This window comes from Tricharina praecox (genome assembly GCF_024521635.1).
Source record: "Tricharina praecox strain CBS 144465 chromosome Unknown BZA05scaffold_47, whole genome shotgun sequence".
Classification (NCBI taxonomy): domain Eukaryota; kingdom Fungi; phylum Ascomycota; class Pezizomycetes; order Pezizales; family Pyronemataceae; genus Tricharina; species Tricharina praecox.
In genome coordinates, this window is record NW_026250449.1 from 101,048 (window position 1) to 117,754 (window position 16,707).

At 53.5% G+C, this 16,707-nt stretch overlaps 1 protein-coding gene across 1 annotated transcript; it reads left to right on the forward strand.

Moving 5' to 3' along the window:
* Positions 1-454: 454 nt before the first annotated feature.
* Positions 455-1,338, forward strand: BZA05DRAFT_439730 (uncharacterized protein; the record flags this gene model as incomplete). The annotated part of the gene is made up of 4 exons (XM_051486546.1): positions 455-509; positions 759-899; positions 935-1,068; positions 1,140-1,338. The coding sequence occupies 4 exons, from the start codon at positions 455-457 to the stop codon at positions 1,323-1,325; spliced, it is 516 nt and encodes a 171-aa protein (XP_051334822.1). The 3' UTR covers positions 1,326-1,338.
* Positions 1,339-16,707: the final 15,369 nt, after the last annotated feature.

Consider the following 16,707-nt stretch of genomic DNA (forward strand, 5'->3'; position numbering starts at 1 on the left):
GGTGGGCAGCGTTCCTCAACTGCCACGGGCACTGGAAAGGTGTTTTCTTTTGTGCTGTATTTTTTTTGTTTGTGAGACTTAGGAGGTGCGTCATGATAGCTGGTAGGTTATTAGGAAGAAAACGGGAGGACGCGTCTAGTGAGGTTCACACCGCCTACGGAAGGAATCCCTTATTCACCAATTCGCAAATCCTGCAAATTGGCTCTGCAGGTTACAGCGGTTGTATCTGCCGTGAGTGATTCATTGGGCGACCGGCGATAAACCGTGTTTGCCATATGGGCGGTGGGCTCGTATGTGACTCGCGAACGTATTTTTCTTTATCCGTCACACGACTGCAGGCTCCCGAGGTTGCCCCCGCTCAACTGATACACAGACATGGGAGCTATGTACCTTCGAACATATTTTGCTATCCGAATACGGCAAATCCGCCGTTGAAACAACTACTCCGTTCACGATGGCCGCGAATCTCCTCCCCCGCTTCGCCGGCGACACTCTCGATGGCCACGCTGGTATACCACTCCGACAGCTCCGGATATTGTCAACTTTCTTGCGCCGTACACTGGTTCGCGGAGAGATCGGAAAACATCAGCTTTCCGTCGGCGGTCTCAGAGGAATCGCGGACGTTATCCGTCACTGCCCTCCGGTGGTATGCTCCCCTCCGTACCCAGTTCAAGAACCAAGATACATACATCTTTCATCGGGAGGTTTGCGGTGAAGCTCATGTGCCGCACAGCGTTCTTTCTGGCCAAAAAACTCAGAGAGAACAACATCCCACATCAGCGCGTGCTTCGCCGCCTATCCCGACTTCGACTACGGCCCAGGCCAGCCTGCCGCCGACGAGTACCAGCGCCTTCACGTGCACCTCCTCAAAACAGGCCAGTCCTGGCGATTCAAGGCGGGTTCGGATAGCACTGGCAAGAATGCGATAATACAGGCAACCCAATCCTGAATGCCTTCCGAGCCGCTTTCCAGGCCAACTTCAATGCGCTGTCTGGCATCGGCGGCAGCGCTAGCAGGAGATTGCTGTGCGAGGTTATCGGTTGCAAACCGCGGGAGCTGAAGCAAAGTGTATGCCATATATCTGCATTCCTTGACAACTACCACAGGTGTATGTACATCTCAGCTGAAAGTACCCATAGATGGTGCATGTCAATATTTGCGACGGCTACGATGTCGGTGTGGGAACTACAGAAGCGCCAGTGCAGCGCTTTCTAAGTTTTGCAAAATTGGCGGAGGACGCGAAACTCCGGCGCAGGATTATCCAAAGGACAATGCAACCGGCGCTTTGGCGCTCGTGTTGCGGCACAGGCATCAGCCCGGTATAGAAGACGCTTTGGGGATCGGTTCAGGCGAGAAATTGGGCGCTGTTTTGAGGCAAATCCAAGCGAGGGTGGTGCAAGAAAAGGGGAGCTGCGGAGGGATTGAAGACTAGCCAGCGTAATAGATGTCCTGATAATCAAGTCTAGATACTACAAATCAACATGGTCGTCGTGTTCCACTCGTAGCCATGTTCTCAGGAAACCTTCACTGCGTGCTTGGAGGCAAATGACCAACTCCCGCTGATAGCACGTTTGTGAACAGCGTTCACGAGATGTTCATTAGGAATGACCAGATATGTAGGGAGAACGAGGAGTGACTTCGAATTCGCGCGATTTATTTGTATCCCAGTGCGACGACAATTGTCCTAGTAGGTACCAGTGTTCTCCATAGTCCAGCCCGTCCGTCCTGGGCCTCGGACCGGACTGGACTGTATCTCGGTAGTCAGTCCGGGAGCGGTGTTCGGACCGACTAGTCCGAATCCAGCCGAGTGGCGGAAGTGCCCTGCCACAGGCCTACAAAGTCATCTCGCTGGTAGGTAGCGGTGCCTTCGCACAGTCCTGCAACCTCGTACTGTACCCCTCGTCCTGGCGCCCGCCCGGCGGCGGCAGTCACCTCCCACAGTCCTGCGTCCTTGTAGTCCCAGCCTGACGTCTCGCTCGGCGGTGGGAGTGACCTGCCACACTGCTGCGACCTCGTACTTCACTCATCGTCTCGCCCGGTGGTAACGGTGCCCTGAAACACTGCTCTGACCTGGTACTCCGCCCATATAGTCCAGCAGGCCCAAAAATAGCCATATCGCAATGCGTTTTCACCTGTTTATCTCGACTAGACACTAGCTAGCATCCCCACGATGTTTTTATTCATATCAACGTCTCGCTCTCTAGATCTGACGCAGTTTACTGGTCGCCCGTGGATGATTTGGTTGCTCAACAGTGGTGCTCTACGGCCGTGCAGGACCCACAACTGCTATTCGGTAGTCGGTTTTCACCAATTTCTCTCGGTTGGATACTCACAGGCATCACCAAGGTGTGTTAATACCAACCGCCGTCTCGTTCTGTAAGTCTGACGCAGTCTACTGCGCAGGCGATCTGGTTGCTTTGCAGCGTAGACAGAACCAAAAACTGCCATATCGCAGTTGGTTTTCACCTGTTTCTCTCGACCAGACACTCGTTGGGATCCTCAAGGTGCGGACATCCCACTTGACGTCTTAATACATGGGTCTGTCGCAGTGTACTGGCTGGCTGTGGGGGATCTGTTGCTGAGCGTGAGATATATGGTGACCACTCATTAGGGTGATGGTTCATGATGCCAGGTGGACAGCTTGATACTTTGTGATGTAGGATTATCACTAAATATGTTATGAAGGAGTATAATACAACTCTGTGACACCCCAATAGACTCTCGCGTCGTCAGAGCCAGATCGGTGAGTTCCGGAAGGGATTAGAATACAGGAAAAGATAGTTATAGCATTGAGACCAGTTAGGCAGAAGTGAGCAAACAGGATCTGTATATCACACGCCAATTGACTGTGGGCAAGTTACAGCAAGAGCAGTCCGTTTGGAAGTGCTCAGAACACAGAAATAGATAGTTATAGCATAGAGACGAGTTAGGCAGGAGTGCGCAAACGGGATCCAGAGTCCAGACAGGGTTCGGCAATACGGGCGATGCATGGTAAAGCTTGATACAGCTGAGACGGCCTGAGCAGGTGCATGATGGAACCCTGTAGAAAGAAAGCTGATCATGAAACCTGTTATCATGTGGGATTACCAATGTATCGACAAATGGAAGACTGTAGAGCCGGGCCGGTTATCAGTGCGGACATGAAGATGTGTACTGCTTACTCTGAGCTACCCTCGGGTAGGAAGTGGTAAGCACGTCTTGTCTAGTTGGAAACAGCTATCACTGCGACAGCTTACGGCGACTCTATGGCCTAGACTTTGGGGGTGACTCTTGGTAACGCTTATGTCAGAACATGACTCAAAGGGCGTTTGCAACGGAGTTCCCCACAACAGAGTTTTCTGATCACGCGTTTAGGTGTACGGGTAGACTATATAGTCAAGGGACTACCGTCACGGAAAACTCAACACCAGCACAACCAGAACACTGAATACTACCGCCTTTACCCCTTAACATTATTCCGCTGCGAATTATTCAAATCCCTGACTTTTATTCTATACTCGATATTTATCAAGACTCCAACGTCCTGGAACTGTTTCAGTCTCACACTATAATCCTACGAGTTATAAGTTACCGATTTTAAAAAAAGAAATTAGTATGCCATCCTCCAAGGTCAAGATGCTTCGCCTTGAATACCCACATACACCAGGCGCAGTGCTCTCAACCACAAACACGGCTGGCGCAACATTCGAAATTGCAAACACATTCCCTGGTTGCAAATGATACTGCCACAATACCACCTTGCGCACCGCCACCTCCGCCAGATGTACTCCACATGCGATCCGGTGTTCACCCGCAACGACAGCCAGATGCAAGAAATCGAACGCAACCACGACCAGCTATGCGAGGCCATGAAGCATCTTCACATACAACACACGGCAAAAAACAAAGCCGCTACTGAGTGGCTCCCCACAGAACTCCCAAACGCCGCTTATGCCTTCCAAGCCTTGAACAGCGACGTGTGGGCAGTAATTATGGAGCGTTGCATGAAGGACGAGATCAGCCAACAGAACACCAGTATAGCCCACGCCCGGTGTGAGACTGGAACGAGTTTGCGTTGCCGGAGTATATGGTAGTATCGAGTGTAGAATAAAAGTCAGGGATTTCGATAATTCACAACGGAATAATCTTAAGGGTGTTTCTTTGATGGTTTGTTCGGTGCGATGATTGTAGTTTGGTTCGGTTGCCCGCTCGGTTCGGCTTATAGTCGTTCTGATCCGCAGCACGTGATTACTCTAGAGTGCGGCCTAACGTAGCTGCGTTGCTTCCTTTGCGTCGGAGTTCCGCGGCCTAGCCTTGAGTCGTCGTCAGCTCTCTTCGGATAGTCTTCCCGACTAGGCAGGTGGTAAACACCACACGCCCAAGATAGATCCGAGTTTCCGAGCAATTATCTCCCTCATGCGCCGGCAGAGTTCTTCGCGCGAAGTTGTCTGCCCCCATCGGTCGATGTTCGATTCTCTCGCCATAACAGTTTTTCCCTGGATCGGAGTTACTACTACGGGGCCCTATGAACGGAGATCTCAAAGTCCTCTAGACTGTTATCCCGATCTCCCGCATCTCCGATCACTGTCTAGGCTCTGGAATCTGTTTGCTCCCTCCTTCCTATCTTGTCCTTGATCGCTTCTAACTATCCATTCGGCTCGCAACTCTATTCTAATCACCCAAACTATCTAATCACATCTCTTGCGACCGTCGTGACCTTCGATACCTATCGGGGTGTCACACCCGGCTCCAAAGCGCGATTATCTTCCTCCAAACCGTTCGGACCGAGCAGAGAAAGGCCAAGGAAAATTACAATTGCAGCATCTAAGTATGTGCGGAATAGCCGGTGAGAAGGTGCGACGAACTGCACAAGCAACAGTGAGAATTGAAGAGATTTGTGAAGGAAAAGGGAAAAGCATTGATGCAGGTGGAGATCCATGCAGGAAAACAGAAGGAGAAGGTTGCGGAATGGGCCCGCAGAGGCGCAGGAAAAAGATAAACATCTGAAGAATCGCGCGCATCGACTGCTGGTGTGACACCCCAATAGACTCTCGGGCACTCAGAGGAAGAGCGGAACGTTCGGAAGTGATCGGGACAAAGGAGTAGATAGTCATAGTATAGAGACGAGTTAGGCAGGAGTGAGCAAGCAGGATCCAGAGTCTAGACAGCGTTTGGCGATACAGGTGATGCGCAGTAAAGTCTGATGAGGTAGAGACTGCCTGAGGCAGTGCATCATCGAACCCCGTAGGAAAGAACGCCGATCATGGAACCTGTTATGACAGGAGATTACTGGCACGGCTTGCGACGAAATGACAAAGGGAGGGTCGGCGCAAGAATCGGGAGAGTTGGGAGGCAGTGCACAGGCAGTGCACCGGCAGTGCAAGGATGAGTAGCAGAGGATTGGGGGCTGTGTGCAGGGAGCAGAAATAGCGCAGTAATGAGTCCCAGGGGATTGGGTGTAACAGCACGGTCGGGCAAGGCTCCAGGTAGCGAAGTCAGGCGGGGAATTGGGTGCTGGGTTTGGCAGAGGCAAGAGAGGCTCAGAGGACAAGGTAAGGCAGGGCTCAGTGCAGACGGCAACTGTAACGGCACGGTCGGGCAAGGCTCCAGGTAGCGGAGCCGGGCTGAGGATCGGGTTCTGGGTTCGGTAGAGGCAAGACGGGTTCAGGGGACAAGGTGAGGCAGGGCTCAGTGCAGACGGCAACTGAGAACAGAGGCAGGGACAAGGACTACGGCGCAGACGGCAGCCGAGGCAAGGACAGAGGTAACAGTGATTGAATTAACAAGTTGTTGCGTGAAGAACTAAATACAGAGGGGCAACGGCCCGTTTATATAGAAAATCCTCCACTTCTTCCCGCAACCTGACAATGACCGTGGGCGTGTGCCAGACCCTGAGAAATCCACCTTGCCAGTACCCCACTTCCGTGACTCATACCCTGCGCAGCCGCACTACCCCTGCTTCCTGCACACAGCCCCAATCTCCTGCGACTCATTGCTGCGCTATCCCTGCTCCCTGCACACAGCCCCAAATCCTCTGCGACTCATCCTTGCACTGCCGGTGCACTGCCTCTGCACTGCCCCCCAACTCTCCCAATCCTTGTGCCGACCCTCCCTTCGTCATTCCATCGCGAGCCGTGACAGCAACTAAGGACGGAGGCAGGGACAAGGACTACAGCGCGGACGGCAGCCAAGGCAAGGACAGAGGTAACAGTGATTGAATTAACAAGTTGTTGCGTGAAGAAGTAATTACAGAGGGGCGCCGGCCCGTTTATATAGGAAATCCTCCACTTCTTCCCGCAACCTGACAATGACCGTGGGAATGTGCCTGACCCTGAGAAATCCTCCTCGCCGGTACCCCGCTCCAGTGACTCACAACCTGCACTGCCGCGCTACCCCTGCTACCAACACCCAGCCGTAATTCCTCCGGCTCATTCCTGCATTGCCGCCCGCGCAGCCCCTTGCACTGCCCCCGCGCTGCTTTCCCGCCCCTGTTCCGACTCTTCCTCGAACGTTCCGGCGCGAGCCGTGACAGGAGCCCCTCCTAAGGCTCGAGTTCCCACGAGAGTAAATTGGAGTGGTCCAGGCTTCATTTGGTACCGTTGGTGGAAGTCGTCCACTACCTGTACGTCCACAAGGTTCTCCTCAGGTTCCCACGTCGGAGCTGCGAAACCCCTCCACTTGACTAGGTACTGGAGTCTTCCCCTCAGCGTCTGCTGTCCAGCACTTTCTCCACCTCCAATTCATCTTGGCCGTTCACGATTACCGGCAACGGTGGTGGCAGGATCTGGCTGGTGAGGGTGGGTGACGTCTTGTCGGTGTTCATCCAGTGACTCGCTGTAGATAAAGACGTGATGTAGGAAGGCAGTACAGAAGACGTCCAGGAACAACCGTAAAACGTCGTTGATCAGGGCTTGGAATTCAGCTGGCGCATTGTTAGCCCGAAAGTCATTACCAATAATCCGAAAAGTCCGTAGCGGGTCCGGAAAGCCATTTTCCATTCCTCCCCTTCTGCCATTCGTACCAGGTTGTAAGCACCGCGGATATCCACTGTTGTAAAATACTTTGCATCGGACAGTCGCATCAAGGTTTCCTGGAGCAGAAGAAGTGGGTAGCAATTCTTGATTGTTCCTTCTTTCAGGCCTCAATAGTCCACACACAGTCGCAAGGAGCCGTCCGGTTTTTTGACAAACAGGATCGGTGATGCCCCTGGTGATGAGGACGCACAGATGAATTCCTTGCTCAGATTGTCGTCAAGCCGTTCCTTGAGGGCGATCAGCTCGGTTTTCGAGAGCGAATAGAGGGGTCCGTAAGGGGGCACAAATCCTGCCTTTAGTGGGATCTTGTAATCGTATTGCGGATGGGGTGGTATAACGGCACAGCCGGGCAAGGCTCCAGGTAGCGAAGCCGGGCTGGGGATCCGGTTCTGCCTTCGGTAGAGGCAAGACGGGTTCAGAGGACAGGGTAAGGCAGGGCTCAGTGCAGACGGCAACTAAGGACGGAGGCAGGGACAAGGACTACAGCGCGGACGGCAGCCGAGGCAAGGACAGAGGTAACAGTGATTGAATTAACAAGTTGTTGCGTGAAGAACTAATTACAGAGGGGCGCCGGCCCGTTTATATAGGAAATCCTCCACTTCTTCCCGCAACCTGACAATGACCGTGGGCATGTGTTAGACCCAGAGAAATTCTCCTCGCTGATACCCCGCTCCAGTGAGTCACAGCCTGCACTGCCGCGCTACCCCTGCTACCAACACACAGCCCCAATTCCCCCGACTCATTCTTGCATTGCCGCCCGCGCAGCCCCTTGCACTGCCCCCGCGCTGCCTTCCGATCCCTGTTCCGACTCTTCTGAGGATGTGCCGTCGCGAGCCGTGACAGGTGGTAGGTTCTGTGCCAAACTTTCAGAGAAGAGGTGGAGAAATACGTGGTATTTGGGGGAAATATGGGCAGTTGGGCAATGTTTTTCTTCAGATAGAACTTCATTGATCTCCGTCAGGGTCGTGGCAAAGATGGTGAACTTCTCCTTTTCAGCCATCTGCTGGAAAGGCTTCATTCGAAGAACTGAGATTCTGACCATGGGTTTTCTCTGGTTAGCATCCTGCTGGTGTTCTTTGATATGAGGAGACGTAATGCATCGGGCCGCGATGTCACCGGCCCCCGCGCTTACCGCTGGCTTCTCCAGAGCTACGTTTGGTGCGAGAGCGTAGGGTAGTTCTGGTTCGTCCGTGGTGATACTGTGGGCTACTGTAGGTACCGTATTGCAGTGTACAGTGCAATATTGGAAACCAAACTCCCGTTGGTAAGAAGTCGGACCCCCAAGCTGGGCCGGCTTCAACCCGGGTGCCGTACCATCTCCCTCTCCGATGCTTCCGTCCCGAAGTGTTCGGAGTTCTATCTAGTCTATATACGGTGAATGCAGTCCTCCAACCCCCGCATCCTATTATCGCTCGACTCAAGAGAAAAACCCAGTGAGAAAAAACTCTTAGTCTTCTGTGAGCCGATAGTCCCTCGGTGCGTCCGGATTCTTGCAGTGGAATTCTCACAGTTTCTCCCGACCACCTACTGAAACGTTGTTGAAAGGCTCATGAGTCCAATCCCGTTTGTTGGGGTATTTGAGCCATTTCACAATGTAGAGTACGCGCCGTCCTTTCTTGGTGCTACTCATAACCTCCTCGATATCGTATTCCTCATTGCTGTCGACGTCATCCGCTTCCCGGACTATTTTGCACGGGCCGGGAGATCTCGGTTGCCTGCTCGGTATGGATTGACAAGGGACACATGGAAGACATTATGTATTCTCCGTTTCCGAAGTAGCGTGAGCTTGACGGCGAGGGGGGAAACGAACCTCTTGATTTGGAACGGGCCATGACTTTTGTGGTCCAGTTTCCTCGAGGGGCGGCGAGTTTGGATGTTCCGTCCGCTGAGCATTACCAGGTCTCCTACCTGATAAGCGGGGGCCTCTTGGCGACGTTGGTAGGCGTAGCGGCGCATGCATTCCTGTGTTTGCTCAAGGGACTTGATGGTCTCTGTCACAGTTCAGAATCTTGGCCTTAAGTAGCTACTGGGATGATAGCCGTCAGCCATCAAAATACCTTTTGGTCAAGTGGTATAGTACTTTCCCAGTGTACTTGATTACAGTACTGTCTTGGCTCGCGACGGAATGACGAAGCGAGGGTGGGCACAAGGATCGGGAGAGTTGGGGGGCAGTGCAGAGGCAGTGCACCGGCAGTGCAAGGATGAATCGCAGAGGATTGGGGGCTGTGTGCAGGGAGCAGGGATAGCGCAGTAATGAGCCGTAGGAGATTGGGGCTGTGTGCAGGAAGCAGGGGTAGTGCGGCTGCGCAGGGTATGAGTCACGGAAGTGGGGTACTGGCAAGGTGGATTTCTCAGGGTCTGGCACACGCCCACGGTCATTGTCAGGTTGCGGGAAGAAGTGGAGGATTTTCTATATAAACGGGCCGTTGCCCCTCTGTATTTAGTTCTTCACGCAACAACTTGTTAATTCAACCACTGTTACCTCTGTCCTTGCTTCAGCTGCCGTCTGCGCCGTAGTCTTTGTCCCTGCCTCTGTTCTCAATTGCCGTCTGCACTGAGCCCTGCGTCACCTTGTCCCCTGAACCCGTCCTGCCTCTGCTGGACCCAGAACCCGATCACCAGCCCGACTTCGCTACCTGGAGCCTTGCCCGACCCTGTCGTTACACTTTGTTGCGTCCCCTATCTCTCCACCTAGCGAACTACCATCGCCACCAACACTCAGGTACCCGACGTCACCCAGCGGGACAAAGTACCACTGGCACCTCCCTTCTACCGAGAAATTCCTGCTGCCATCTATAAACAAGTCGAAATCATTGTCAATCATGATGCAGCCGCCGATGATGCAACTCTGATGGGGTTGTACAAAGGATTCAAAATCCTCGCCCGCGCAATCAACCTATCCCCAATAGCCGTACCGACCTGGCGATTCGACGATCTCGAAGAAAAACTTGCTGACGCTCGCCGCATCGCCAACCGCCTCGCCACCGTCGAAACCCAACCTCAAAGCTGCGCTGAGCGTGTCCCAGAACCAGCCATGTTTAACGGAACACGCGAGAAACTGGAAGGATTCGTTGCGCAACTTCGACTCGAGCTGTACAGCGACCCAGCCCGTTTCCCAACTCCAGCACTCCGAATGGCCTATGCCTTCAACCGCTTGGAAGGCCGCGCCCAAGCCCAGAACCTGCCGTACATCGAAAATCACAACATCACCCTCACCTACGCTGATGCAATCATCACACTCCTGAACAACGCATTTGGTGACCCTGACCCAGCGGCCACCGCTCGAGCCAAGCTACACCACCTGAAACAAGGCAATAAGGAGTCCACCTCCTACTTTGCGCAATTCCAGATGCTTGTCTCCAAGCTCAATTGGGACAAGCATGCGAAGCTTGACGCGCTGCGAGAAGGAGTATCCATCGAACTCCACCGGCAACTTGTCAGCCGTACTCAGGGCCTCAACTACGATGAGTTTGTGGCCACTCTGTCAACGCCTTGACTCCGAGCTGCGTGCCCTCCAACTTCGTGAGGGACGCTGCACCACCAACCCCCCTCGGCAGAGTAGCGCCCCACACCCCACGGCGCCGGCCAGGCGCACCACCCACAACACCATGCCCGCGACGACCACTGCCACAGGAATGGCCCCCAGAGCCATGGACTTGAGAGCCAACAGCTGCAGGATCCCAGACCAAGACCGTGCTGCCCGGCTCCGCGAAGGCCGCTGTCTGTACTGTGGGGGAAGTGGCCACATGGCCAGGCACTGTCCCAACAAGAACCGAAATCTGTTCCGAGCAGCCGTTGCCCGGCTGGAGTCAGCCCAGCCCACCAACACCACCCCGGCTGACACCTATCACACCTGCAACCAGGATTGTGGCGGGACCATCCAGCAGTCGGGAAAAGCCTAGACCAACAACCGCTTGATGGCACTGTTGTTGGACGTACCCAAGATAAGTCTTTGTCTCCTATGTCCCCTATTTTTCGTTTTCTAGTCTCTCGGTGTCAGGAATGATTGTGGAAGAATCATCAATGGAAGGAAAACATCATGTTGTATTGTGTAACCTTTCGTTTGGTGACAAAACGATTGCCACGCATGCGCTGATCGATTGTGGGGCAACCGGAATTGCATTTGTAGACACAGACTTCGCCGGCCATCACCACCTACCCCTCGTACCCCTGAAATCCCCGCGAAGTCTCGAAGTCATCGATGGCCGTCCCATCGAGTCAGGCGACATCACACATGTTGCCACCACCACCCTGTCCATACAGGAACACCACGAAGAAATCTCTATGTTTGTCACCAAACTAGGCCACTATCCCGTTGTACTCGGAATTCCCTGGATGGACCTCCACGATGTGGCCATCCGGTTCAGCTCCCGAACCCTCACCTTTGGCTCCCAATACTGTACAGCCAACTGCAATGCGGTGCCCTGAGTTGCACATGGAATCACCACCAACCCTCCTGACGTATCTACCTATGCTCTCTTGCAAAAGCAGCTCAGCAAGAGCCAGCGGTAAGCGCGGGGGCTGGCGACATCGTGGCCCGCTACATTACGTCTCCCCCAAGGAAGAATCACCAAGAATGCACTAACCTTTTGAGGCAAAGCACAGTCAGAATCTCAGCCTTACAGATGGAGTCATTCCAAGAACTGGTCAACAAGGAAAGCCTCACGATTTTCAACACCACGCTTGCCGAGGTCAACGGCGCACTGGAAGGAAACAAGGACCCCACGGCACATATCCCTCACGAATACCACGAGTTCCTACCGCTGTTCTCTGAAGCCCTTGCCCAGAACTTGCCTCCGCACCGACACTACGGCCATAAGATTCCACTCAAGGAGGGATTTACACCCCCATACGGACAACTGTACTCACTTTCGAAAACGGAGCTTGTCGCACTGAAGGAATGCCTTGACGACAACCTCAGCAAAGGTTTCGTCCGTGCCTCTTCCTCTCCAGCAGCATTGCCAATCCTGTCTGTCAAGAAATCGGACGGCTCCCTACGCCTGTGTGTGGATTACAAGGGCCTGAACGAAGGAACAATCAAGAACAGGTACCCACTCCCCTTCTCCAAGAAACTCGGATGCGGCTATCCGGGGCAAAATACTTCACCACCCTGGATATCCGCGGTGCCTACAACCTTGTGGGGATGGCGGAAGTAGAAGAGTGGAAAACTGCCTTCCGGACACGCTATGGGCTCTTCGAATCCCTCGTCATGCCCTTCGGTCTCACCAACGCCCCTGCCGACTTCCGAGCTCTGATTCACGATGTGCTACGCCCGTTCCTCGACCACTTCTGTACCGCATTCATCGATGACGTCTTCATTTACAGCGGATCCTTAGATGAACACCGGAAACATGTCAGGAAAGTACTTCAGACCTTATCAGCAGCCGGTCTACATCTCAAGCCCGAAAAATGTCATTTCCACCAGACGGAAGTCAAGTATTTGGGACTGATCATTACAACAAACGGGATCAAGATGGACTCAGCGAAAGTTTCCTGCATACTGGAATGGGAGGAGCCGAGTACCGTCACCGATGTGCAATTCTTTCTGGGATTTGCAAACTTCTATCGGCGATTCATGCATGACTATTCCAAGGTGGTATCCCCATTGACAGCATTGACCAAGAAGGAGGATGGAAAGTATGTTCCCTTCGTGTGGGGACCGGAACAGCAGAAAGGATTCGACGAATTAAAAACAGCATTCACCTCGGCCCCGATCCTCCGGCACTTTGAATACGATCGGCAGATAGTAGTGGAAACTGACGCCCCCGACTACGTCTCTGCCGGAGTCCTATCTCAGTACGGCGACGAGGGAATCTTGCACCCAGTGGCATTCTATTCCAAGAAACACTCCCCGGCAGAATGCAACTACGAGATCTATGACAAAGAACTCCTTGCAATCATCCGCGCCTTTGAGGAGTGGAGACCACATCTGGAGGGTGCTCCTCACCCCATCCAAGTCCTAAGCGGCCACAAGAATCTGGAGTATTTCATGACAACGAAACTACTCAACCGACAACAAGCGCGATGGTCAGAGTTCCTTTCCCGTTTCCATTTCAAGATTGTCTACCGACCAGGCAAAGCAGGAGGAAAACCGGAAGCACTGACCAGGAGGTCAGGAGACCTCCTTAAAGAAGGGGATGAAAGACTGCTTGCCAACCAGCAGGCAGTCTTGAAACCGGACAACCTACCGGAAGAGCTTCGGTTGGCAGCAAACAACACATCCGGACAAGACCGTCCCCTCTTCACGTCACTGATAACAGAAGGCTACGACATAGACCCCGTCCCTAATCGAATCCTCAAGCTACTCCGAAATGGTACACGCCACTCGAAGGAGATCTCCTTGGCCGAATGCCGCGGAGTCAACGGGCAACTGATCTACAGAGACGGCCTCTATGTTCCAGAGTACGACCGACTCCGACTACGACTGATCCAGGACCACCATGACCCACCGACCATGGGGCACCCAGGGCGCGCGAAAACCCTGGAACTACTTGCTCGGAGGTACTACTGGCCACAGATGCGAAAGAAAGTTGACCAGTTTGTCCGAAACTGCCACACCTGCCGGCGAACCAAGGCCACATGGCACGCACCCTATGGTTTCCTGCGCCCCCTCCCAGTACCCGAGAAGCCATGGCAACACATCTCAGTCGACTTTGTCACTGGCTTACCAGCCTCAAAGGGGTTTGACGCCATCTGTGTTTTTGTTGACCGACTGACCAAGCAACGCCATCTCCTACCATGTACCACGACCATCACCTCGGAAGGACTGGCCGAGCTGTTCTGCGACCGGATCTTCAGGTACCACGGGTTGCCAGAAACCATTATCTCGGATAGGGGTCACCAGTTTGCCTCGGGATTCTGGAAACACCTATGCTCATGCCTCAAGATCGAGCCACGCCTGTCGACTGCCTTCCACCCCCAGACCGACGGCCAAACCGAACGGATGAACGCCGTCAGGGAACAGCACCTCCGCGCGTACGTCAGCTACCTCCAGGATGACTGGGGCGACTACCTGTTCTTGGCCGTATTCGCTGGCAAAAACCAGGTCTCCGACACGGCTACCCTGTCCCCATTCTTCGCTAACCCAGGATACCACCCACGGTGTGACTTTGAGCTGGATATCCGTGTCGACACCAAGGAGGAACATCAAGCTCAGAGTGCAGCGAAACGGTTGCATCAAATTCACGATGTCGCCCGCAGCCAAATGCGGGATACCCAGGCACGGCAACAGGACGACTCCGACCGACACCGAACCCCTGCGCCAGCCTTCCAACCAGGCGATATGGTATGGGTGGATGGTTGGAACTGGCGCACAGAGAGACCCAGTCGCAAGCTGGAAAACAAACACCATGGTGCCTACCGTGTAATTCGGACAATCGAAACCCACGCCTACGAATTAGACATCCCAAACACCATTCAGAAGCACCGAACATTTCCTGTATTCCTCTTTCATGCCTCTGCTGATGATCCCTTCACTGGACAAATTCCACCGCCACCACTTCCAGTAATTGTGGACGACCAAGAAGAATGGGCGGTTGAAGAGGTCCTCGACAGCCGGAATCTCAGGGGCAAACTCCAGTACCTGGTGAAATGGAGAGGCTACGCAGCACCAACATGGGAACCAGAGGAGAACCTTACCGAGGTAGAAGCTGTGGACGACTTCCATCGACGATACCCCATGCAGCCTGGACCAGTCGAACTTGCTCTCGTGGGAACTCGAGCCATAGGAGGGACTACTGTTACGGCGCGTGAGGCAATGACGAAGGGAGGGTCAGCACAAGGATCGGGAGAGTTGGGGGGCAGTGCAGAGGCAGTGCACCCGCAGTGCAAGGATGAGCCGCAGAGGATTGGGGTGTGAGACTGGAACGAGCTTGCGTCGTCGGAGTCTATGGTAATATCGAATATAGAATAAAAGTCAGGGATTTCGATAATCCACAACGGAATAATCTTAAGGGTGTTTCTTCGATGGTTTGTTCGGTGCGATGATTGTAGTTTGGTTCGGTTGCCCGCTCGGTTCGGCTTATAGTCGTTCCGATCCTCAGCACGTGATATCTATAGAGTACGGCCTAACGTAGCTCCGTTGCTTCCTTTGCATCGGAGTTCCTCGGCCTAGCCTCAAGTCCTCGTCAGCTCTCCTCGGATAGTCTTCTCGACTAGGCAGGTGGTAAACAGCACGCGCCCAAGATAGATCGGAGTTTCTGAGCAATTATCTCCCTCATGCGCAGGCAGAGTTCTTCGCTCGAAGTTGTCTGCCCCCATCAGTCGATGTTCAATTCTCTCATCATAACAGTTTTTCCCTGGATCGGAGTTCCTACTGCGGGGCCCTATGAACGCAGATCTCAAAGTCCTCTGGACTGTTATCCCGATCTCCCGCATCTCCGATCACTGTCTAGACTCTGGAATCTGTTTGCTCCCTCCTTCCTATCTTGTCCTCGATCGCTTCTAACTGTCCTTTCGGCTCGCAATTCTATTTTGATCACCTGAACTATCTAATCACATCTCTTGCGACCGTCGTGACCTCCGATACCTATCGCGGTGTCACATGAGGGCTGTGTGCAGGGAGCAGGGATAGCGCAGCAATGAGTCGTAGGGGATTGGGGCTGTGTGCAGGAAGCAGGGGCCGTGCGGCTGCGCAGCGTATGAGTCACAGAAGTGGGGGTACTGGCAAAGTTGATTTCTCAGCGTCTGGCACACGCCCATGGTCATTGTCAGGTTGCGGGAAGAAGTGGAGGATTTTCTATATAAAAGGGCCGTTGCCCCTCTGTATTTAGTTCTTCACGCAACAACTTGTTAATTCAACCACTGTTACCTCTGTCCTTGCCTAGGCTGCTGTCTGCGCCGTAGTCCTTGTCTCTGCCTCTGTTCTCAGTTGCCGTCTGCATTGAGCCCTGCCTCACCTTGTCCCCTGAACCCGTCTCGCCTCTGCAGAACCCAGAACCCAGAACCCGATCCTCAGCCCGACTACGCTACCTGGAGCCTTGCCCGACCGTGCCGTTACAATCACATCACTTGCGACCGTCGTGACCTGCGATACCTATCGGGGAGTCACACTTCGCCAGCGACAGAGCCGCCATCCTTCCCATCATCAACGGGGGCAGCAACGTCTCCATCGACATTGTTCCCATCACCACAGCCGCCATCCTCCCTAGCTTCACCAGCGACATCGTCAACGACGAGGGACACTGCATGGACATCAGTAAAATCCCCAAGGGTGAAAAACAATATACATACTGGCATCAATAGTCTGCTGAATGGTCTGGTGCAGCTTGAGCTAACTGTGGACAGAGTCGATAAGATGGCACATAATACTGTCATGGCCGTCTTTCGTTCTGATTCGCCCAGCGTGCAACTTCGGGACGAGTGCCGCTCTCCTTCTCCAAGTCTTCTATCTCAGCAGAGGAGGATGCCGTTTGCCGGTTCGTCTTCCGCCACTCTGCCACTTCTTTTTCTGATGCGCATTAGATAAGATCGGTTTCTATTAGTCAAGGAAAGAAAACTCGCCCATATTGTGCGCCATTTGTCTCGTAGACGACCCAGCTTTGTCTTCTAACACCACCTTTAATACAACAGCTCCAATCACCAATGTAACGACAAAAGAGCAACAAAGTAATATATAAGCTAGGGTGGAAGAGTAGATCTTCTGGATGGGGGATACCAAAAACAAACACGCGGGGACAAGTCCTTATCACGTCTT